Source organism: Lissotriton vulgaris, chromosome 6, assembly GCF_964263255.1.
Source record: "Lissotriton vulgaris chromosome 6, aLisVul1.2, whole genome shotgun sequence".
Lineage (NCBI taxonomy): Eukaryota > Metazoa > Chordata > Amphibia > Caudata > Salamandridae > Lissotriton > Lissotriton vulgaris.
Window position 1 is genome coordinate 256,174,601 of NC_141694.1, and position 25,897 is coordinate 256,200,497.

At 45.9% G+C, this 25,897-nt stretch overlaps 1 protein-coding gene across 1 annotated transcript in view; it reads left to right on the plus strand.

Annotated features, from left to right (window-relative positions):
- Window positions 1–25,897, plus strand: part of WDR35 (WD repeat domain 35) — a 531,383-nt gene that overhangs the window by 347,179 nt on the left and 158,307 nt on the right. Inside the window, exons 22-23 of the mRNA XM_086926288.1 lie at window positions 7,939–8,071; window positions 21,671–21,781. Coding sequence (XP_086782414.1) covers window positions 7,939–8,071; window positions 21,671–21,781 — 244 coding nt within the window. The remainder of the gene's footprint in view (window positions 1–7,938; window positions 8,072–21,670; window positions 21,782–25,897) is intronic.

Below are 25,897 nucleotides of genomic sequence, written 5' to 3' on the forward strand. Positions count from 1 at the left end.
TTCGGATGTGCCATCTGCTATGAGATACATACCGTTTACAAGATTATTTCGGGCACGGTCTATTTGTTCTGTTTTTACTCGGATCCCTTCAGTAACTAATTCGTTTTCTCGTTCTTTATCTGATTCTTTAAGTCTGTCTTCTCTACGAAGTGCTTTGTCAGCACGCTTACGTGATTCCTTACGCCAAAATTCTATGGCGTCCTTCTGGGATTGCCTAGCTTTCTTTTTCCATAATACTTCTTCTACCCTCATGATGCACTCAGCATCCCACGTTCCGGTAACAGGCCATCTGTGTCTCTCATCTAGGTGCTTGGTGTAATCGGCCCATAAATCTAGATATAATATGGCATCTATGCCGTGTTTCTGATACATAAAATTGCCTGGAGTGTCCCTAGGGGGGATAGGAATTTCTTCCTCTAGTAACCCTTTCCTAGTTCCGATCTGTTTTAACTTGCTGAGGAACGGCATCCTGCTTACTTATTGCTGAACGCTAGGTCTTTTATTCCTTGATACGAGTTGCTAGTTGATACAAGAAATACAATAATACACAGTAAAACAGTCACATTCATACCACAACATTAATCACATGAAAACATTGAAGACATAGCTAACTAAGTGTACTGCTCAACAGTACGGATACACTGCTGTAACAGTGCAGAAATTCGGAAGACTTGATATACTGCTAAACAGTACAGATACACTGCCTAAAAACAGTGCAGACCGGACTTGCGTACCCAAACCCGTCTAGATACGACCCAGCAATGGTACTCACCGGGAAGCACGGAAACAGAAGGCCTCGGAAAACTCGACTGGACTCGGCTCGGAACTTCGGAAAACTTCGGAGAACTTTCGGAAAACTTCGGAAAACTTCGGAAAACTGGTGGGCCTCTTCACACCTCGGACCTTGCTTCTTTCGGCTGGGCTCTGGTCGGGATCCTCCGCACTCCTCACCGCCTCGTCTGGGTACTGATCGCAGTCTTCGTCACCTCCGTGGGTCAGAGGGGGATGCAGGAAATCCTGCCAGTACACGTGTAGTCCGTCTAACTGATGGCAGGGGACACGGATTGCAACGCACCTTCCGGCGCGTGAGGTGGGGGAGGAGTCCCTATTCGGGCGCCAAAATGACGTAAATAATTAATTTACTCTCTTAATTTCTATGCAGGTAAGTACTTAATCAATGATAACTCAATCAGAAGGAAAGAAAACAGAGTCCGTGGTGTTAGAGTTTCTAAGGGTTTTATTCCTCATAAAGGAATCAGGATATCATGTTCTGACCACCACAGGGGTGTCAGAAGGGATAGATGAGCGCGCTCTCGTTTATTGACAATACATAGCTTATATACTTGATTTACATCATAAGGTTCAATGTAAGAGGCGTAACAGCTGAGAGAAGACAAGATAACAGTATACACGTGGTACCAATACATCATCAAGAGGCGTAAACTAGGCGTGAACTAGAGGTGTGTGCTAGAAACGTCACTGATTGGTGACGCAAGTGGGTGGCACCAAGGGGTGGTGCTAACAGAATGTTGCAATGTCAGCAGAAATCGGAAGCTTGGATGCGCGCGCAGCTGCATGACGTGTGATTGACGGGGTGCAGGGGTCTTGACATTTACACTGACGGAAAGAGACAGAAGTCTGGCATGTCAGATCAACTTGTACTTCTATCATATCTGATATCTGATGTTTAGGAACTATACTATCTGGGCGGAAAGGTCTCTAGGGTAGAGGCTGTTCTATGCTAACTGTGGATGCGTGTATGAGCGCCTAAGTGTCTACATGTGAAGCGTGGGGGCACGGGGCCTTCCATGGAAGCATGGCAACGGAGGCTATGAATTACTTGCATTAAGACAGGTCGGCCCTTTTTGGCTCTGCAGCTGGAGAGGATGTTTACAGGATCTAGTAGGCAGGAATGTATTCTCGGGGAGCGGAACAGATAACTCGAAGGTTATAGTCAGTCTTGGCAGAAAGCAGGCTTGAGCTGAGCGCAAGGGGCCGCGCTGAATGTAGGACAGAGTTCACGAGTACAGAGGTAGCCTGGGCAGAGTCAGGAGCCACAAAAGAGGTTCAGATGGCAGGAATTCAGGGCCTACTCTGGCTAGAGCAGGAAAAAGTGAAAAGTGTACTACAAAAAGACGGTGGCATAGCATACTTAGGAACGGACTATATAATCCATTCATGGTGCTTCTGAAAGAGGACAAGTTGACGGTGGACGCAAATGTATTTGCGTCTTCATAGCTGGCACAGGAGGGAAGTTACATGCACTTTAAGCTGGTACATGGAGTCGGTAGGGTACGCGCTAGGGAACACATCATGACCAAAATTTAATTTTCCTCAACGCAGTATCAGAAGAAAAAGGACCGCAGTGATCTAAATAAACACATCCTAGTGGTTTATTAGAAATGTACAACTGTGTCTGTGGCGGACGCGCAGCAGTCGAAGGCTTGATCTGCTGGCAAATGTCACATTGAAGGACATAATCACGCGTCTGTTTGTACAGTCCCCGCCACCAGAACCTCTGCTGTAACTGAGTTACAGTGGCCGAAACGCCCGCATGCGCAGACACCACACCTTCATGAGCTGCTGTAATCAGAGTACCCCTGCGATCCGAGTTGGGAACCAAACGTTCACCAACCTCAGGAATTTTCACATAAGGAACCTTATCGGGACTTAAGTGGTATGTGTACTTTGAAGGGAACCCCACAGGATATTTACCTCCCTTCTCAGTGGCAGCAACAGCAGCCAAGATGTCATCATCTATTTTACTTTTGGACCGTGTAACTGCTGCAACTAAGTATTTAGATACTGTTGACTTCGCCGCTTCATCAGCAAGCGAATTACCGACAGCGTGGACTCCCACACGCTGGTGGCCAAGAGTATGAATCACAAACACGAGTGGTAACTTTTCCTTAAGTTCAGCCACTCGGACCCAGATCATTTTATGTTGTATTGTGCTACCTTTGGAATCATGAAAATCATTCTGAATCCAAAAGAACAGGTTCTCACTGTAAGACTGGACACAGTAGTAAGAGTCACTTACGATTAAAGTCGTCACACAAGGATCAGCGTACTCTAATGCAAGCATCAGAGCACGAAGCTCTGCCAACTGTGCGGTGCAGTCCCCAAGTGTCTGCGTGTGCACGACACTGGACTTGAACTCATCGTTCACCAAGGCACCGACCACAATGGCGCACGCTGAAACGTAGGCATGTTTAGAGCCATGCGCAACCTGCGCCGAACCATCAGTATAAATGATGCAATGGAAATCCTCCAGGGGTCGCATCGCTAAAGGAGCCGGATTAACAAATTCATACTGCAAGTACTCCTGCGACCGTAAAGTGGCGTCAAAAATAAACGGGACATCCTGGGATGGCAAGGATGCAGCCCATTGAATCCACCGAGGGTGCAAAGCTTTGGAATTTGGTACACTGGCTTTCGTAACTGCCTCCAAGGCAGGACACGGGGTAACAACCAACATGCGTTTTCCATGTGACAGGGCACGTTCCTTGAGAACTGCCATCTGCACAGCCGTCAAAACTTTCTCCACAGTGGAAAATCACATTTCAGCCGAAGTGTACAAGTGTGACTTGTAAGCAATAGGTACTGTATCTCCTTCATTAAAAGTTAGGTACGTGAAACCCACCGTCCCAGGGATGATTCTTATCACCAGGTTGGTTTGGTTATCACGAGTCTGTAAGTATTCAGAAGCGAGCAAATCAGCCTGCAAGGACTGCAGTATAGCCGAATGCTCAGGCAGCCAGCATGATTTGGAAAAAGATGGTTGTATCAAAGCATACAATGGCTTGATACGCTGGGCATATTCCGGAATGTCAGTCCTCCTAAAATTCAAAAAGCCCAGCAAAGATTGTAATTTTTCCAGCATTGTCGGAGAGCGCAACTGTGCGCATTTCTCCAGGAAATGAGGAGCCAATTCCTTTTCTTCGTTGTTAAGCTCGTAACCTAGAAACAATACTGTGTACTCCGCAATGTGCGATTTTGCAAAGTTAAACTTGTAACCCATGTCTGCAAAACCACAAATTATGCTGTTAACACGACACAGATGCTCCCAAAGTTCGTCGTCTGTGAGATAAATGTCATCCACATACGAACAAGCAACTGGGTCGATCCTCTCCAAAAGAGAGATTATGCGGGCGGAAAAAAACCCAGGACTATTCTTATAGCCCATAGGGAGACGCAGAAACATTTTTTGCACACCAGCGCATGTAAAGGATGTCCATTGGGAACTCAGACCATCCAATCTATGGGCATAAAAACCATTGGAAATGTCAAGCGTGGTTTTAAACCGTTTACGCTCAAGACTATTCACAAGGGCCGTGAGTATTCTGTACTGCACAGTTACGGCAATGCGAGTTCAAATGCCGGTAATCCAAAACCAAACAATAGGAACCGTCCGGCTTGTTTACAGTAAAAAGGGGGTTATTCATCGGTGACACACACGTTTCAATCACACCTTGATATTACAATTGTTCAAGGATTGCTGCGACTGAAGCTTTGGCTTCACGTCGTATGGGATATTGGGGTTGAGGCTGCGGCTGAGACCGTAAAGGAATCTCGTGGCACGGAGAAAATTTATCCCAGCCACATTGATTGCGGTACACAGCCGGCGCAGGCGCTAGAGCCCACTCTTCTGCAAAATGCAGCGCTTCCACTCTCGAAACAGTGTGCGCGAAACTGGGGATGATCACCTCCTCCCCTCGCGAAGCTGCGTGAACAAAAAGGCGGGGGCCAGTCAGCCTCAGAAAGCAAAATGTCATAAGTAGACGAAAGATTTTCCCAAAATACCCCTTTTACAGTTCGCTGTATGTCACCTTCTATCAACAGGACAATTTCAAAAAGTCTATCAGGGGGAGCAACTCTTGTGTCTGCTGTTTCAATGACAACATAAGTATCAGTCGCTGTCACCTTCAGTAGTGGACGGAGCGCCTCTCTCACTATGGTAATCTCCGCCGCGCTGTCCAGCAAGGTCAGAGCCCACGTCAGATTCCGAAGCCGTGTTCTCACTATCTGGGGCATATCGATGCGCTGTTAAGGCGGCGACTTTCTTCTTGGCAAACTGTGGTCTCTTGGGCGTAGTGCCTTCTTGCTGATCTCCACCGGTTCGCGGGCGGGGCTGACCACGTCCTTGTTGTCCACCCCGGTCCCTGCCGCCCCCTCCTCCACCGGTTGTCGGGCCGATGAGTCCTGAAAGGAACGAGGAGAGCGTTGGTCAGAAGCCTGAAAACGTTCAGGTGATTTAATCATCGCGCGATCGCGCAAATCATAAACACGATCCGACTGCGCAGGCAATGGAGACGCAGGACGAGAAACCTGTGTTTGTTGTTGTTGCTGTTGCTGACCCGGTTTCAGTTTTTTAGGCCAATTTTATTTCTTGGACTTGGGCTGAACGTTCGTTTCCAAAGATTGTCCCTGGGGCTGCTTCTTCTCCTTAGTAGAAAAAGGCTTATTACCCTTGGCATTGCGGCCAACTGTTTTATAAGCCGCCACAATTATCCTTGCTAACTGTCGGGGTTTCTCGGCATCGGGAATTACCGCCAAAGCGTTAGCCACCTGAAAGTTCAATGCATCCCCTTTGACATTCGCAAGGATCAGATCGCAAACTACATCAAAGGTGCCACACAGGCGCATACCCAACTCAACCGCAGACTCCGGTCCGTGATCATCTTGAACACGTTTAAGGACCGTAGACAGATTGGTCATAGACGGGGTGCCAAAGCATCTCGAATAGACCGCTGCAAAAGTCTTACCCCAGGACTCACAGTCAACAAGCTCAGGGGCCAAATCTTTCGGCAAACTAAGCGTAAGTATCCTGTGTTTTTCACCAGGAGTCGTATTAGGAAACACAGCCTCCAGCTGGTCAAATTTCTCGGCAAGCCAGAAAGGAAAATCATCCTTATCCTGGGGCTTCTTGCCCATTACGGAATTCACCATGACAGGACTGATTTTCAAACCAGCCTGCCCTGCCGGAAGATGCGCACCTCTAGGGGCTGCACCTTGAACATTACGACTTGTGTAATGTACAAGCGCTCTAATCACGGCAATAGCGACAACATGAAGTCGCCTAAGTTCAGCCAAGGAACAATTGCCGTGATTAGGGTGTGGAGTAAATCCAGCCAAAGCGGGCCAATTTGTGCCCGGAATGGACAAAGGACCTAATCTCGGAGCAGTTAAATAATGGGGTAGGGCGCCACCAAACCAAACTCCATGCTGCCAAACATCAATAGGAACTTCCTGTGCTCTGTACGGAGCATACTCAGCAGGTACAGGAGAGGCAGTGTATGAGTGGAACACTACAGAATTTGCGTCCACTGCCGGAAATGTCACCCACGAATAGAAAAGTTCGTATGGGTAAGCATGTTCTGCACTCACTACCATAACCACAGCCAAGCCTTCCAAGGGGTTATCATAAGCCCGCAAATGGTCACGCACCGCAATGCGACTATGTAGCGGAATGTCCACGGCTTGTGCCATGACTGCACAGGAATTAGAAAAAACAAAGTAAACTTTGTAGCACAACTTGGTAGTAATTCAAGGAAACCGTTTTAGTTAAATTCAAGCTTGAAAAGACCTATTTCAAAAATAGGTAGGTTTTTCCGACACCACCGTTTACCGGAAACGGCAATGAAGGGGTTAAGGTTTGAATGTTATACTACTCGAGTGTCATGATATAAGGCCAACAACGTATGGGCGCCATGTAGCAGGGTTTCCGTTCTCCCACAGAACTGTGAATAGAGATCTAGAACCTTAGTGAATTAGGGTGACCCAAAACTCACCTTAGTATCCAAAATCTCCTTACCGAACTAGCTACAGTGTCTCATTGGTCATGACAAACTGACCAATGACTTAGACAAACCAGAACATGAACTTGGGTTACCTCGGGTATCGTGGAACACATGAACACTCTTTCATTTTATAATCATTTCAAACCAGAACTGGGAGTAAAGTGGACAAGTGCATATTTGAAATATTTATTAATCAATGCAATGTTCTCAAACGGAGTATCTTATACAATACTAACAAACAGATTATAAGAATCAAAGTTATCAGCATAGCTACTAGTCCATAGTACGCAAACGGTGATAGCATATTATAATGCTGAAATTATAGGAATTAACGACACCTATTTCTCACCTCCCTATTTAGCATATTATATTATATTATGAAGGTCTCTTTTGGGTTTTAGCAGGGCGGGCCCATACCTCTAAATGTCAGGATGAGAGGATCACATCATCAGCTAACAGCTCTCTGCATGCGAAGCATCTTCAAGTGTGTTCTGTATTTCCTGTAACTCTATCTTAAACCCGCTTAGAGCCCAATGTTGGCAGCAACTGTATTTATGTTATGTCTAATGTGGTGCGAAGATCAGACCTCCCAGCAACCTTGTATCGAGTTATTCTTAGAGGGTACAGCACTCACTGTTCAGACAGTGTACCAAGCAAAACTGATATCAGAATAATAACACATTATTCTCAAATAAATCACATCATTCTTCTAGGGTGAAAGCTACAACAACAAGTATGTGCCGTGTGCAAAGCTGAAGCCGAAGGAAAAATGGCGTTTAAACATTTAATAAGCCCATGCTAACTTAACATAGTATATATAAAGAAGTATCTATATGACAGGGTCATTAGTTGAGTTGCATTCATAAATCCATTTTGTCTAGTGAATCTTTTACCGTCTTCAGTTACTACTATTTTGAAGCAAACAAACATCGATCTTTTGAAAGGTCCTTCATATTTGTGGTTAAAATACACATTAGGTTTTTAAATATTTTATAATAAGGTAAACAAATATACACCTAAGTAACTTTCCAAGTTAATAGCATGTTTGCAAAACAGTTTTGCTGCAATTATAGTATTTTAAAACCTCCAACTTGCCTTTTCAAGATAGTTTGCTTTAAAAATCTGCTGTTGTTCTTAGGGTAAATGCTGTGCAGTATTATGTGCAAGGAAGAAACCAAGAACGTTTGGCTGAATGTTACTATATGTTAGAAGACTATGATGGACTAGAGAACTTGGCCAACAACCTTCCCGAAAACCACAAGTTGCTTCCAGTGAGTATAAATCATGAATGAAAATTATAAATAAAATAGTATGTTTTGAAATGTGAATATATTGCAGAATTGAGTGGACAATGGGCAGTGGGAGGGTCCGTGAAAAGGCGTCTGCAATGAAAGGGAAGCAGTGCAAGTCAGGGTCGGGCAAAACGAGATACATACAGAGATACAGAAAGAGAATAGGACAGTTCAAATGGACGTAAAGGTCAGGAAGGTAACTGTCTATAAAACATGGTGGGCAGTATGTTGCATTTACCATCAGTGTTTTTGTAGGAGTCCCACATTTGCAAAGCACAATGGATTTGGTGAAACAGAAAAGGGTTTGGTGACAAGAAGTACATTTTGAAAGGTCTGCCCAGATGAGATTCATGAGATGCCCGAGATTGGAAATAATAGCTAGCATCGTCAGAGCTATCTGAATTGATTATAAGATCTGACAAGTTGATGATTCCTATTGGCTAGAGTGGGAAGTTGCAAGAAGGGCATGGCGTCACATCTGCAATGAAAGTAGAATGAGAGCCAATTTCTGGTGGCCGGGTAAGGATAAAAATGTTGAGAGGTTTGTGAGGAATTCTGTAGCATGTAATAGTCCTGACGAATTACAAGTAGTGATGGTATTGCCCATTATATGGAGTATTTATCCACACAGGCTTTTGCAGAAGCTTGAACATAATGGGTGGACATAACTGGTCCCTATACTTGTCCTGCATTGCGAGGCTAGTATGCTTTAGTGCTAGTTGGCTAGTTTTCTAAATGGCCAGAAGTCAAACTAGTGAGAGACATGAGGTCAGTGGACGTGATAGTTTTTAGTGGAAATTCTTGCAAGATGAAGTGTCCGCAAGAGTTAGTACCGGACAATGGTCCACAGTTTGTTTCAAGGCAAATGAGTGAATATTTGAGTGATCATTGTATTCAACATCATTATATGCATAGCTTTATATCACCCATGAGTCAATGACCTGGTCGAACCATTCAGTTATCTGTTTAATGATAGTTAGCTGGTGGTATGTAGTCATTTTAATGGGAAGGAATAGATAAGGAGCATATTGTGTAGTACACCACACTTCATGATAAGAAAGTCACCTTTTTTCTTTCTTAGGAGATGTACACCCTGTTCAAAGGTTTATCCACCATGTTTGGACAGAACTAGTGTGAGGCAGGTCAGCCGGGGAAGGATAGGGAGCAGAATGCTTGTAAGACTAAAGAAGTATAGAGGGAAGCATTTAAAAAGAGACAGAACCTGGTTCTTTCAAAGTGGGAGATTGGGTATGAATACAAACAAAAGGACCCAAGAGGCATCCAAGTAGGAAAATATTGAGTACTTCATTTCAGCTGGTGGTTGCAGGTAGGATCCACCTGCACTCATTTTTGGGTACCAAAACTTTTTTTTCCTCATCAGACTTTTACCCTTAAACAAGAGACTGAAACACAAATACGCAGTCAAGTGGGAGGGAGAGAAAGAAGGAAAACGTGTGATAAAAGGGGAAAGTAGGAACCTGCTAAAGTGAGCTGAAGGGGCAGGGAGTGTCTAGTGGTGGGTGAAAGAGAAATTTAGTGGAGAGCAACTACACAGCCTTGGTGTCAGCTAGCAGATGTTCAATAGGGCCAGTCACAGGTTTCTCAGCCAATCATTGGGCCTTGGCAGTTATTGTTTTTATAAATCTGAAAGAGACTCGTTAGTGATAGATTCCTTACCTTAGAATTACCCCAGGCGTCAGACTAGATCCAGAAAGTTTGTCAGCAGTACCCCTTTGTGTTGGAAGGCGGTGTTGTGCGGCTCTGTGTCCGTCGTAGGCGTCGTGATCACTGGGATGACGTCGCGGCAGCTACTAAGACGACCCCGCGAGCTGACGTCCCTGCTTTCTTTTTCCGCGCCAGCAAGCGCAGATCCGGAGAGGGTGGTACCCCCAGTCAATTTTCGATGGAGTTTTTTGGGACTTTTTTCGCTGTCATTTTAAAGTCTAATGACACTTGGTGCTGTATGGATGCCCAGTTTCGAATCTTACTAAGTTTGTCCCCGCATGATGTCAGTAATGGACCCGCACCGTGAGTGTCTCTACTGCCTGGGGCACGACCACGACCCCACGTCATGCCCCAATTGCCGGGCCATGGCTCCAAAAACTTTGCGGGATAGCTCCCGAATGTTGCTTGAGGCCCGGGAGTCGGCTCCGCGCCGTTCAAGGTCCTGGTCCCGTGGGAGGTCGAGGGACCGGTCGCGTAGCCGCTACCATCGTTCGACGAAGTCTTCGCAATAATCAGGGTCAGGTAAGACGAAGCACAAGAAGTTTAAGAAGTGCCGTCACTCTTCGCCTTCCCCTAGCCTGTCGTGCGACATGGCTGAGGGTGGGAGTGGTACAGCCCCCGTGGCACCGGAGGAGGCTACGCAGTTGCCGACGACCTACCCGCCTTTCCCAGGTCCGTCTGCGACTCTGCCCCAACTACAGGACTTTCTGGTAGCCATGGCTCGTCTATTTGGTCCGTCGGGCCTCACGTATTCGATTGGGGGTCCTCGCTTCTCTTCGTGAATGGCTCCGGCCCCGGCCTCAGCGCAGCGAGACCCCCATGGATCCATGCATGGGTCCCAGCCAACGTTGGCTGACCTCGTACAACCTCCACTGATGTCGACGTCTAGGGCACCGCCGCTGGCATCGGCCGGCCCCCCTGCCGATGTCGTCGCCGGCTTCCACGACGACATGGAGACAGTGCCGGACCAGTGTCGATCGATACCAATTCCGACGCCGATGAGGAATTTCTATCCCTTTTTCCATCCTCCTCCTTCTTTCCCGACTGCCCACAGGTTACTGAGGATGGGGAGGACTGGGAGGGGTCTGAAGACCCTCTCGCAGCCTAATGCGAGTCAGACCCGGACTCGGCAGAAGATTTGGAGGACGAAGGTGGACTGGATTTTTCTCCAGAACCTGCCTCACTGTCTCCTTCTACTGTGGCTACGGAGGAGGGTGGTACTTATTCAGTGGCGTTGCGTAGGGCAGCCGAGGCTCTACTCCTCGAGCTCCGTACTGTGGCCGTCAGGACTAACCTCCTGACAGAAGTGCTTTTGTGATGCCGCAGTGGGACTTAAATCTGGTTCTTACCTAATTGATGTGAGCTCCCTTTGAGCCGCTTCACAACTGTCCTCTTTGTTTATTGACTTTGAAGACTGCTTTCCTGGCTGCCTTCACCTCCGCTAGGCGCTTGAGTGAGCTCCAGGCTCTTTCCTGTAAACCTCCTTTTCTGTCTGTTCATCCAGACAAAGTTGACTATCACTGACACTCTCCCACTCTCTCACTCACCGACTGACCCACTCTCTCTCACTGACTGACTGACTGACTGGCTCACTCTCACTGACACTCTCCCACTCAGTCTCACTCACTGACTCACTCTCACTGACTCACTCACTCTCCCTGACTCACTCACTCTCACTCTCACTGACTCACTCACTGACTCACTCACTCTCACTGACTCACTCACTCTCTCTGACTCACTCATCTCTGACTCACTCACTCTCACTGGCTGACTCACTCTCACTGACTGACTGACTCTCTCTCTCTCTCTCTCTCTCTCTCTCTCTCTCTCTCTCACTGACTGACTGACTCACTCTCACTGACTGACTGACTCACTCACTTACAGACTCACTCTCACTCTCTCACTGACAGACTCACTCTCTCTCACTGACTGACAGACTCACTCTCTCTCACTGACTGACAGACTCTCTCTCTCTCACTGACTGACTGACTGACTCACTCTCACTGACTGACTGACTGACTCACTCTCACTGACTGACTGACTGACTCACTCACTCTCACTAACTGACTGACTGACTCACTCTCACTGACAGACTCACTCTCACTGACTGACAGACTCACTCTCACTCTCACTGACAGACTCTCCCACTCTCTCTCACTGGCTGACTGACAGGCTCATTCTCACTGACTGACAGGCTCACTCTCACTGACAGACAGACTCACACTCACTGACTGACGGACTCACTCTCTCACTGACAGACTCACTCTCTCACTCTCACTGACAGACTCACTCTCACTGACAGACTCACTGACAGACTCTCTCACCGACACTCTCTCACTCTCTCTTACTGACTGACTGACTCACTCTCAATGACTGACTGGCAGACTCTCACTGACAGACTCTCTCACTCTCTTACTGAGCGATTCTCCCACTCTCTCTCACTGACTGACTGACTCACTCTCACCACTGACTCTCTCTCACCACTGACTCTCTCTCACCACTGACTCTCTCTCACCACTGACTCTCTCTCACCACTGACTCTCTCTCACTACTGACTCTCTCTCACTGACTGACTCTTTCTGATAGATACATCTGCCAGTGGATTCCTCACCGGGTGAATATCCCCTTGCGTCAGCAAAATTCGGAAATTCTTTTTGTAGCTTCGCGCCGACGACGTCACAGAGGCACGACATCGCGCATGACTCTGCTGACGTCACCGACACCATAATAGGCCCACGCCGGCATGATGACATCAGTTCCCTTTTTTCCACGTCGTCGACGCTAACGGTTTTGGGTAATCTCTGTAGCTGTTGGTAACTTTGTTACTGTTTTCTAAGTCTTCCTGCTTCTTTGTATCTCTAACGATGTCAACTAAGAAGACCGGGTTCAAGCCTTGTGGGAAGTGTGGCAAAATGATGTCAATCACGGACCCGCACGAGGATTGTATCTGGTGCCTGAGTTCGGACCATGATGTTGGCGGCTGTTCTTCATGTCGAAAGATGAACCCGAAGGTGCTTCGTGAGAGGGAGACCAAGCTTCTGATAGAAAGGTAGAAAGGAAAAGAAGACTTCAAGATCTCGTTCGAGAAAGTCGAGGTCGAGATCAAGAACCCGTACGGCATCGCCTTCGAAGTCTTCATCTGATCATGCTTCGAAGTCTAAGAAGAAACATAAGAAGCGAAGGCATGAATCTCGACGTCACTCCGGTAAGGATTCTGACTTGAGACCGAAGTCGCCTAAGAGGAAGCATGGAAAGGATGGGGTGTCTCCATCTCCAGAGGTCTTGGATCCAGAAGGTGAGGCTTCGCCTTTGGAGTCCCGGGTTCGATCACTGACTCCGGTTCCGAATCCGTCTCTGGCGCAGTCTCTGGCTCGAGAGGATGAAGAGGTCCCTTTGGATGAAGGTTCAGTACCTGTGGAGGAAGTGGCGAATCCGGAACCTCTAAAGGGTCATTCTGAGGGGTCTTACCCTCCTTTCCCAGCTCCAGGTCAAGACCCTACAGCATTTTTAAATGCTATGTATGGTGTCTATTTCAGAGCATGGCACCCTTCTGGTGCACCATCGGGTCCTATTGGTCCTCTGGCTTTTAATTTAGGAGTTCCCCACTCCTATGCTCCAGCACCCTTTATGCCTTTCATGCCGGCTTGGCATTACTCGGCGTCGCCGAGGTCATCAACGCCGATACCGACGTCGCCGGCTCCGAGTCGACCTCGAGAACAGCGCCCTGGGCCTTCGGATTCGATCTCGACGTCGATACCGGCTCTGTCGGAGTCGTTCACAGATCCAACGGCTCTGAAGTTGAAGGAGAGGTCTAGAAGGGATGCTCAGCGCCTCACAGAGGAGCAAAGATATAGAGAGGACGAGGCTGAGATGGAAGAAGGTGAGCTTCAGGAGGATTGTTTTGAGGATCTAGGAGAAGCTAGTGGTTTGGAATTTTCTCCTGAATGGGAGCTGCCATCTGTGTCTGATGCTCCTTCAAAGGATGCTAAGCCATACCACATGGTCATGAAGAAGGCTGTTGAACTTTTAAATTTAACTCTGCCTACAGTGGAGTATAAGTCTAATCTCTTGACTGAGGTTCTCCATTCCCCAAGTTCTGTAGTTGAACCATTGCTTCCCTTTAATGAGGCGTTAACTGAGCCTATTTTGGAGGTTTGGAGCAAGCCTCTTACGGCTCCTGCAGTGTCTAAAAGTGATGCAGGGAGGTATAGAGTTGTACCTGGGGACCCTGAATTTTTAACCTCACATCCTTCGCCTGAAAGTCTGGTTATTCAGGCAGCCTGTTCAAGTTCCTTCAAGTGCCTGGGGATAAGGAAGCTAAAAAACAGGATCAGACTGCAAAGAAGTCCTTTTCTTCAGCAAGTATGGCTTTAAAATCTACTAAGGCCACTTGCCTTATGGGGCGATACATTAACGCCCTGATGGATTTGTTGCGTCTGTTGGCTCCTAAAATTCCAGATGACAACAGGAAGGATTTTGAGGAGGTGTTGTCTGATGCACAGGCGGCTGCACGCCAGGTGATCTAAAGTGGGCTAGATACTGCGGATTCAGTTGCTCGCATCATAGGAACTGCTGTTGCCTCTAGAAGGGCTGCCTGGCTGAAGTCATCGGACTTTTCGGCAGACGTTCAGGCTGCATTATTGGATTTGCCCTTTGACAGTGTTGGGCTTTTTGGTAAAAAAGCGGATGCAGCTTTAGAAAGATTTAAGGACTGTAGGGCTACTGCCAAATCTTTGGGGCTGCAGACCAGAGGTTCATCTACCAAAAGGTATAGAGGTTTTGGACGTTCTCCTTTTCGTCCCTACTGGCAAGGCCAACAGCAGCAGCAGCAGCAGCAACAAAATCCCCTGTATAGGTCTTACAGGGGTAAGCAAAGAGCTCGTCATCGAGGACGTCAAGCCTCCTCCTCCTCCTCCTCCTCCTCTTCCAACCCCCCAGCCACAGAAAAGCAGCCCTAGATCCGCCATTCCGGATCATGCGGGTCCTGTAGGGGGCCGGCTTACCTATTTTCTACGGGATTGGGAATCGGTTACATTAGATCTTTGGGTTCTCAATCTCGTACAAAATAGGTATGCTCTTCCGGGAATTCCCTCCAAATTACCCTCCTTGCCAACGTTTTTGCACGGAGGAACACCTGTTACTCCTGCAGGAGGAAGTGCAGACACTGTTAAGAAAGGGTGCGATTGAGTTGGTTCCAGAGCAGGAAAGGGGTCAGGGATGCTACTCTTGGTATTTCCTGATACCCAAGAAGGATGGTAGGCTTCGTCCAATCCTGGATCTCAGGATCTTGAACCTTTACCCAAAAGAAGTTCAAGATGCTCATCCTTGCACAGGTTCTTCAGGGGCTGCAGGAAGAAGACTGGATGGTGTCGATCGATTTGCAGGATGCATATTTTCACATTCCTATCCTGCAGTCGCACAGGAAGTATCTCCGTTTTACGGTGGGATCACAGCATTACCAGTTTGTGGTCCTTCCGTTTGGTCTTACTACTGCGCCTCGAGTCTTCACCAAGGTGATGGCTGTGGTGGCAGCACATCTCAGAAGATCGGGGATACCGGTATTCCCGTATGTGGACGATTGGCTGATCAAAGCGAAATCTCCAGAGAAAGTGCTCCATCATCTGCAAGACACAACTCAGTTGTTGTACAGGTTGGGTTTTTCGATAAATGTACCCAAATCTCACCTGGTGCCCTCCCAGCTCAACCTGTTCATATGTGCGGTACTGGATGCAACTATATGTCGGGCATTCCCTCCACCTCAAAGGATTCACGACATACAGGAAATAATTCCTTTATTCTTCAATGGAGAGGTTGTTCCAGTCCTGAAGGTCCTTCGCCTGCTCGGCCTGATGGCTTCCTGCATTCTATTGGTCAACCATGCACGCTGGCACATGAGGGCACTCCAGTGGTGCCTCCGCAGGCAGTGGTATCAGCACAACGGAGATTTCAGGGAGTCTGTGAGGATCTCCAGGGAAGCTGCAGCGGACCTGACTTGGTGGGGAGTGGAAGGCAACTTGTCTCAAGGAAAGCCCTTTCAACTGCCTCCATCTGTGGCCACAGTGATATCGGATGCATCCACTCTAGGGTGGGGTGCTCATCTGGGGGATCAGGAGGTCAAGGGTCTTTGGTCTCCAGAGGAAAGGTTGCTTCACATCAACCCTCTAGAATTGAGGGCGATACGCCTGGCGCTCAAAGTCTTCCTTCCTTCCCTTCACGGTCGGTCGGTTCAAGTCCTGACGGACAACACCACTGCGATGTGGTATGTCAACAAGCAGAGAGGAGTAGGGTCGCAGTGTCTCTGCAAAGAGGCTCTGCGTCTCTGGTCTTGGGTTCAGGACCATCAGATTTGTTTAATGGCAAATCATCTGGCCGGAGTTCTGAACGTTTGAGCGGACAGTCTCAGTCGGCAGTTCTCAGCCGACCACGAGTGGAGGCTCCATCCAGATGTGGCTCGTTACGTCTTTCGGACGTGGGGGACTCCTCAGGTGGACCTGTTCGCCACTCGCGAGAATGCTCACTGCCCGTCATTCTGCAGCTTCCAGTATCCGATTCAGGGAGCGTTGGGGGACGCGTTTCAGTTAAGTTGGGACTTGCAACTCCTCTACGCGTTTCCTCCCATACCCTTGATTCCTCGGGTTCTGAGGAAGATACATCAAGACCGGGCCCAAGTTATATTGATTGCCCCGGATTGTGCAAGAAGGGTGTGATACACAGATCTTCTCCATCTCACCTCGTGCCCGCCGCTCCGTCTCCCTTTCAGGGCAGATCTCCTCTCTCAGATGAAGGGGCAGGTTCTACACCCCCACCTCCAGACCTTACACCTTCATGCCTGGAGATTGAACGGGGCAACCTGAATTCCTTTTCTCTTCCACATGATGTGGTGGATGTCATCCTGTCTGCCAGACGTGATTCCACCAAATCTATCTATTCGTACAGATGGTCTAAATTTGTCACTTGGTGTGGAGAGAAATCTGTTGACCCATTGAAGGCTCGTTTATCAGATATATTACAGTTTGCTCTTTCTTTAGCGCAGCAAGGGTTTGCTGTTGCCACAGTCAAGGGTTATCTTTCGGCTTTGTCGGCTTTTCTCTGTTTACCAGATCAGCCGTCATTGTTCAAATCTCCTGTGGTTTCAAGATTTTTGAAGGGCCTTACAAATAAATTTCCTCCTACTGCTTTTATTGTGCCTCAATGGGACTTAAATCTGGTGCTTACTTTCTTGATGGGTTCTCCTTTCGAACCCTTGCACAAGTGTCCCTTTAGACTTTTGTCTTTTAAGACTCTCTTCCTGGTTGCAATTACCTCGGCAAGGAGTGTAAGTGAGCTTCAAGCTGTTAGTTCAAAACCCCCATTCCTGACCATTCATGCTGAACGAATGGTTCTCAGGACCAGGGCTGCTTTTCTGCCTAAGGAGGTAACTCCTTTCCATCTAGGACAGTCCATTACCCTTCCTACCCTCTATCCCCCCCCCCCTCACCCTTCCAAGGAGGAGGAAAGACTTCACCGCTTGGACACCAAGAGGGCGTGAGCTTTTACCTGGACAGAACAAGAGAGTTCAGGGTGGATGATCAGCTGTTTGTTGGATTTGCTGGCTGCAAGAAAGGAAGAGCTGTGCACAAGCGCACACTTTCAAGATGGATCATACTATGCATCAAGAACTGCTACTCCCTGGCGGGTAAGGAACCTCCAGAGGGTATAAGGGCTCATTCTACTAGAGCAAAGTCTTCAACATCTGTTTTGTCTAGGGGTGTACCTGTAGAGGATATGTGTGAAGCGGCAACTTGGGCCTCCCTCCACACTTTCGCAAAGCATTACTGCTTGGATTCCGAGGTGAGGATGGACGGCCACTTTGCGCGCTCTGTCCTCCAGGATTTTCTGGTATAGGAGAGTGGACACCCTCCTCCGGGAGTGGGGACTGCTGTGGAACTCTATTCACAAGGTGAGGAATCCGCTGGCAGATGTATCTATCAGAAGAACAAGTTACTTACCTTCGGTAAGGCTTTTTCTGGTAGATACAGTATCTGCCTGTGGATTCTTCACATGCCCACCCGCCTCCCCACTCTTCTATACTTTAGATAATGACAATGTTGAATGTATATATGTTATTCTACTTGAATTACTGCATTGTCTTTGCACTGTGTGTGTTATCTTGACTATTGTATACTGTGTATATATCTACTGTTGTCGGTCCGTCCGTGTGCCTCCAAGGCTTGGAAAAAAGGGCGGAACTGATGTCATCACGCCGGCGTGGGCCTATTATGGTGTCGGTGACGTCAGCGGAGTCGCGCGCGATGTCCTGCCTCTGTGACGTCGTCCAGGTCGGCGCGAAGCTACAAAAAGAATTTCCGAATGTTGCTGACGCAAGGGGATATTCACAAGGTGAGGAATCCACAGGCAGATACTGTATCTACCAGAAAAAGCGTTACCGAAGGTAAGTAACTTGTTCTTCTCACTGACTGACTGACTCTCACTAATAGACTGATTTACTCTCGCTAAAAGACTAACTCACTCTCATTGACTCTCACTGACTGACTCCCAGTCTCACTGACTTACTCTCACTGACTGACTCTCTCCCTTTCACTGACTGACTCTCTCACTGACTCTCACTCTCACTGACTGACTGACTCTCTCACTCTCTCACTGACTGACTCTCACTGACCGACTCTCTCACTCACTCACTCTCACTGACTGACTGACTCTCACTCACTCTCACTGACTGACTCTCTCACTCTCTCAATGACTCTCACTCTCTCACTGACTCTCACTCTGACTGACTGACTCTCACTCTGACTGACTGACTCTCACTGACTGACTCTCTCTCACTGACCGGCTCTCTCACTAACTGACTGACTGACTGACCTTCGCCCACTTGTTATTTAGGCCCCCCCCATAACAACAAAAAACACAACAAGCAACCATTGGGACAGACAGATACAAGTTGCCTGCATTGAAAGGACAAAAAAAACCTTAAGACATTATTTTTAATACTTTTTTAATATGGTCGTTCAGTTGTACATAATGCTTTTTTGGTCATAAGGTAACAAAAATGCTTCTGACACTTCTTTATTAACTTTTCAGAATGCTGCAGACTTCTGTACAACAAAACACACAAGATGATGGATGGAATGTTGCACTATGGCAAAACATTCACCCCCAGTCACAGATCTGGGTTTAATCCATAATTATTTTGCTCACCAGGCCACCCCAGTGCAGACATGGCCATATGCAAATCAGTCTTGACCCTGTGCCTCATGGGAACAGTCCAGCCCGAACTGCCAAGCCATGTCTTTCCTGGACCGGAATCAAGCATCCTAGGACCAGTTTCTGGCTATCAGCCGTCTTCAGCCAGGATAGCTTGACTATAGTGGCTTAGTGAGCAAGGGACCCACGTCTGGGCATACCCTTCCCACATAGGGTGAACAGCAAAACACACAAGATGATGGACGGAATGTTGCACAATGGCAAAACATTCACCCCCAGTCACAGATCTGGGTTTAATCCATCGTTATTTTGCTCACCAGGCCACCCCAGTGCAGACATGGCCATATGCAAATCAGTCTTGACCCTGTGCCTCATGGGAACAGCCCAGCCCGAACTGCCAAGCCATGTCTTTCCTGGACCGGAATCAAGCATCCTAGGACCGGTTTCTGCCTATCAGCCATCATCAGCCACTTTCTGGTGTGATCTTGGTTCGCAGACCCACCACCAGGGTTGGTATTGCTGGGTTATCTATTCTAAGGTTAGGAATCTATCACTAACGTTTCTCTATCAGTTGCACAAGTTACTTACCTTCGATAACAATATATCTGTAAGAGACATTAGTTAGTGATAGATTCCTTGCCGTCCCACTCATCCTCCCCGTTCTGCGAACTGATTTCTAGGGTTAAGGTCATCCCTTTCAGGGCCCTAGCTTCAATGCACCAGTGGTCAGTATCTTTCATGGCTCTGCGTTCCTGGCACGGAAAGTCATGCACAGAACTGACATCAGCACTTGAGGGTGACATCTAAGTAGCTGCCGCGACGTCATCTCAACGATCACGACGCCTACGACGGACTTGGAGCCGCACAAAGCCACCTTCCGACGCACCAGGATACTGCTGATGAAAACTTTACGGATCTAGTCTGACGCCTGGGGGTAATTCTAAGGTAAGGAACCTATCACTAACTAATGTATCTTACAGATATATCGTTACCGAAGGTAAGTAACTTGTGCATTAAGCACTGAAACTAAGATGGAGAATGGAAATCAAAGAGTCTGGAAGGAGAAAAAACAAGAAAACCGAAAAGATTTAGGGATTTTGTCTGATACATACACATGTATTTATTAGTTGATTGGAGATGGTCTTCAATGCTAACCTAACTGTTGTGCTCTAAGACCCTAGTTTTGAATTTCATTACAGGACCGGAAAGTAGCATTATGCCTAAACTATTTTTAATGCCACTCCTTCAGCACTACAAAGTATTGTCGTGACATCATAAAACCAAACGATCTGCAGATCTAGAACTCCAGACAGTCTCTTATATATTCCCTTATCCTCTTTCAAAGTTATGTCTCCACAAATGTGAAAGCCCCTCCTGCAATCCCCAACTCACTGAATCACTTCCTCTTCCTTTCTCTTTATGGCAGATATTCTTATAGGAAAAAATAAAAATAGCCAATGGGTCACAAATTGCGGCCTACTTTATGAATATTAATGAGGTAGGTCAATTGCGACCTCATTAAGAATCACTAAATGTGTGAAAGACACATTAGTGCATAGGTGTTTGGAATTTTCTAATAGCGAATCGCAGAAATTCGCCATTAGGAAATCGCAAACAGAAATCATAGTACGTTTGGCCCTTAGTTCCCATTCGCAAAAAGTAGCTGCAAATTACACACCAACTTTTGTGAATGGAATCTTATTCTGTAAACTGACATATGTACTTTTAGATCGATGATTCGCAAAATCATAATTCGCAGGCAGTTGCAGAATGACCAGCCTAATTAATATCCACTAGGAAGGTGGTCATTTGCAACACTATGTGATTGGATGCAAACACAGGAATGGTGAGCTGCAATGGACAGATATGTTAATCCCTGTGTTTGCATTTCCAAACTAATTTTTTTTAATTTTTGTTAAAGCAAGCTCAGTTACTTAAGGGAATCGCCACTGCTTCATCAGAAAAATAAAATGCTTCTAGTTTGGCAAAATTTCAAAAGAAGCAGTCCGCAGGAGCACTACCTCTCCCTCTGGAACTGCCAACCCGATTTCCAAAAGGGAAGAACAATATTTTGCAACCAGAAGTGAGGTTGCCTACTACTGATACATAGGTTATCAATTCTCAATTTGGAAAGAACACCCGTTTCACTCCTCTTTCAAATTGCAATTCAATATGGGTCACAAAGCTCATTTAAGAGTCGCAGAAACTTTTCTGACTCGTAAAATTGGTTTTTCTACATATTAAATAAGGATTTTGCTGCCTCAAAACCAGTGATTTTGCGAATCTCAGGGGTTGCACCTTACTTTTCCAAGTCCTCTTGAGAATTTTAGTGAAACCCCCAAAAAACGGAAATATATGCAGAACATAGGAAAAAAAGATACAATGTGTACATTTCTGACATTTAAAATGTTATTGAATAGGTGTAGTTGTATGTTAGGTATATTAAATTCAAATGTTCATTCTCTGATGCATGTACTGCTTATTAGATAGTTCAGTTTGAATCTTTGAACTCATATATTTAAATACTGCTTGTCCACTTTTCAATTTTATTTTGCTCCTCTCGTGAAATGTAAGCTGCAATTAAATATGAACATGAAAATGTTATTTCATTTGAAATGATGGTAGAAACTGCCAATTGTGTTTTTCTTACAGGATATAGCACGCATGTTTGTGACAGTGGGAATGTGTGAGCAGGCCGTCACTGCCTTCCTGAAATGCAGTCAACCAAAAGCTGCAGTTGATGCTTGTGTACATCTGAACCAGGTGAGAGTCGGCCATCAAGCGGATGTTGAATCATGATTTCATCCAGAATTCCTCATGTACATTTGCAATTCAGTTTTCTATTGTTTATAGAAACACTGTCTTGTATTACTTAAGATCTCCAATAATACATTTACTATTACATTCCTGAAATATATATATTTAAAGGTACAGTCACATAAAAACCTCTACTGCATTAATAGTCAAATACTATGTTATTCAAACTACTGCATACAGTTTGGACAGCCATGCAAAATTCCCAGTCATTCATATTGTTTAATGAAACACATGTTAATGTATATCTGTTTAGTATTTCCCACATTATTGCTTGCATAGGTTGTACCACATTATGCCAATGTGCTTCAGTCTAACATGTTGTGCTCCACTCCATTGCAAGCCATGCACCAAAAGGGAGACTGAGGCTATTATTAAACAGAATAGTGGCTCCAAAAGCACATGCAATATCGATTCCCCAAGTCAAATAGAACAGAGACACAAATGTAATTTCCAGTTTGCATTGTTTCATCGCCCTGTCCACCTCCAAACTAGGAAGTGGATCATGAAACTTCGCCAAAATGTTTGCTATAGTGTCAGAATTCTTCATAGAAGGGTAGTGTTTTAAGACATTTCTATATATCCTTATTGTCACCACTCTAGCGGCCTTTTACAATAGTTCTTAATTGCATTGTTCTGTGGACAGATTGGTCCCCTTGGTACCACCTAAATCATCACTTACTGGTGCTTTATTTGTATGCTTTCAACTAATATATATATATATATATATATATATATATATATATATATATATATATATATATATTCAATGAAAAAACCATAGGTTATAGGCCATATATAGTTAGGAATTAGCATTTACAAAACCTTATTTTACTCGCATAAAACCATTGAAATTCCATATATAGTTAGCTAACTATAAGCGCTAACTATATATCGCGCACCCGCAATCCACTGCTGATGATGTCACATATTACATCATTCATGACATGGTCAGTGACATCACTGATGACATCACTGATCAAAACAACCAGTGATTGTATGTGTCTGTAAAGTTTAAATATGTTTCACATATTGAAGAATGAGTGGATGTATAAGTGTCTGGATGAAGAATTTAGTAGGTGCATGACTGACTGTATGAGTGAGTGATTAAATGTGTCTCACTGAGTACATGGGTTAGTGACTAAACTGTCTTAATTCGTGCATCAGTATGTTTGTTGTTGTGTAAGCTGCTGCATGTGTTGATCAGTAGCTATAAGAGTGGCCATATGGGTTATTGATTGGTTGCCCAAATATTTGAATGGGAGGCTGAGTGTGTGTGTGGGTGGCTGGGAGGTGCGTGACTCTGTGCATAGATGTGTAAGCAGTTGATTCACTAGGAGTATGAGTTCAAGAGTGCATGTGGAAACAGCTATATGGGCGGTTGACTGTGCATGGGTGTGTTGGTGAGTGAATGGATTTCTCATTGCTACATGTGCAAGTAAGTACGTATGTAAAACACAATACATGTGAGAGTTGAGATATATAAATAACTGAACATAAGACCCAGTGAATGTGTGAGTGGCTGTATCGATCACTGTGAGCTTGTATCAGGGATTATATAAGAGAGTAAATATGTGTTATTATATGTTTGAATAAGTAAGATGTGTATAACTGTATAGTTGAGGAAATGGAGGTGTGATTGATTCTTTGCATGACTGACTAGGTGTGTGAGTAACTCCATGGATGAGTGACAGTCTGTGAGTGTCTGTTTATACTGAGTGTATGTAAGGTTATATTAGAGTCTGAAGAGGTTCATTGTATTATCACATGAGTGATGTGATCAGTGATGACAAATGAGATGTCATCAGTGATATCATTTGAGTTGTCATCAGTGATGTCATCAGTGATGTCATTTGAGATGTCATCATTGATATCATTTGAGTTGTCATCAGTGATATCATTTGAGATGTCATCAGTGATGTCATCAGTGATGTCACTGACCATGTCATGAATGATGTAATATGTGACATCATCAGCAGTGGATTGCGGGTGCGCGATATATAGTTAGCGCTTATAGTTAGCTAACTATATATGGAATTTCAATGGTTTTATGCGAGTAAAATAAGGTTTTGTAAATGCTAATTCCTAACTATATATGGCCTATAACCTATGGTTTTTTCATTGAATTTTCAAGGTTTTGTAAATGCAAATTCCTAACTATATATCCACTATAACCTATGGTTTTTTCTGTGAATTTCATTGGTTTTTTAATAGCAAATATGAAAAGCTTTAAAATGTCAAGTACGTGATAGATAAAAACATTTTCGTATTTATGCACGCTGATGTGCTTTGAACGCTGCCCCCCCCCCCTCCCCTCTTTTGCCTTAGTAGTACTCTCTCTTTGCAGATACAGAAGGGTAGTTAACGCAGGCCTTTACCCCCGTTGTAATCCGTCGTACCTCCTTGTCTCTCCATTTGATTGATTGTTGTCCAAGCATTTACTGTTTTAGAATTGGTTCTCTTTGGATCATTCTCTATTTACAAACAAGCACAAAGTCGCAATACTCTGTTTAGTCTTTGCAGATAGTGAAAAATCGTGTAAAAAAATAAAAGTAATCGAGCAAAATCAGTAGGCCACTAATTGGATCTCTTTTTGACCTCGCTAAAATAGAAATATTAGGAACAACCCTTCTTGAGAAATACGAAAATAGTGAGATGAACTGAGCTCCGCACCATGAGGGCTGCAAGACAGCTCGGCTCCATCACCCATCCCGCACAAAATAATGACAAACCCTATGCAAATATTAAAAATATAGACAACACACCAGCAAAGAAACAGGGTAAAACATTTTATTAAAAAACTATTTACATAACGTTGGTTTATAAGATGATGTCAGTAGTGGACCGATGTGTGAATAGATCGAAAACAGCACAAGGCTCCAAGATCCGGATAGCAAGCTCCTGGATGTTGGGTGCCATAGTTTAGAGTTCTGAATTTCAGCCTTTTTCAATGCCTGTGCTTTGTTGAATCAAAATGGCGGCTTGACACAAAGCTGACTCAAGCGTTGTTACTGATGCTATGCAGACCAAAACTGGTTTTCAGTTTGTACATTTTTCTAGATTTTTCAATCCAAGTTTGGTTGACTTTGTAGAACGATGGCTTCAGATTTTCAACATACGGTGTGGTGGCGCTGACTGGGAGGGGGCGCTTCGCTCCTGCCCCCTCCCCAAGTAAGATTTTCATACGTGAAAGCACGTTAATGGTTTTGGTCCCTGAGATGCTTCGATGTCACTACCATTCTCAAATAGCATAAGTTCTAGATGTTGGGTGCCATAGTTAAGAGTTCTGAGCAGCGCTTGTAACACTGTCTGAAGCTTATTTCCACCTACTGCAGCTTCACTATTCTCAAAGTAAGTGAGTGTCGTTTGTGGACCTGACTGCATTAGAAAACAATGTGATATGTTACCTTCCTAAACAGCTTGACGGAGGCCCCTGAGGGGCGCTGTGATGGCCATGGACTCGGAGAAGACGCTTGGCTCCGACACCCTCCCCAAGTCTTATAGCACTGGTGTAGCCTGAGATCGCCCCCGACATAGGCGGCCGGCTCCCGGGGTCCGGCGGTACTTTTTGCCTTTTGATGACTCTTCAATTCTGGACCTTGTCCCACAATCCGTTTGACCTGAAGACAAGCTGTAGTGAGGCGCCCCTTTATCGTTTTAGTTGCCATTCCGCCCGCTTTTGCTACACTGTGCCTCTTCCGCCATTCAGCTGTTTTCCGCCCGCTCTTGCGACTACAGCGTCTCGCTCACCATGTAGTTGAGATGCGCCCGCTCTTGCGGTGCAGCGATAGGCGGCTGCCACAGGACTCTCAAAATGGCGGCCGGCTCTTCGGTTTTGGGCCTGGTCCACTAAAATGGCCCTGGGACACCTTGGAACTCGGACGCTTGTCTGCTAGGGCTTGGGTCCCATTCTCGAAAAGCGTCCCCTCAGCCGTGAAGATTCTACAAAAGTCTTGGGGGCCTCCGACTCCCGCAGGCTTCTGGTGGGGAGCGGCTGCCATGATTGCTCGTGGAATGGCCACGACGGAGCTACGAGATGGTAGTGGTCTCATGCTGACGCCAGCT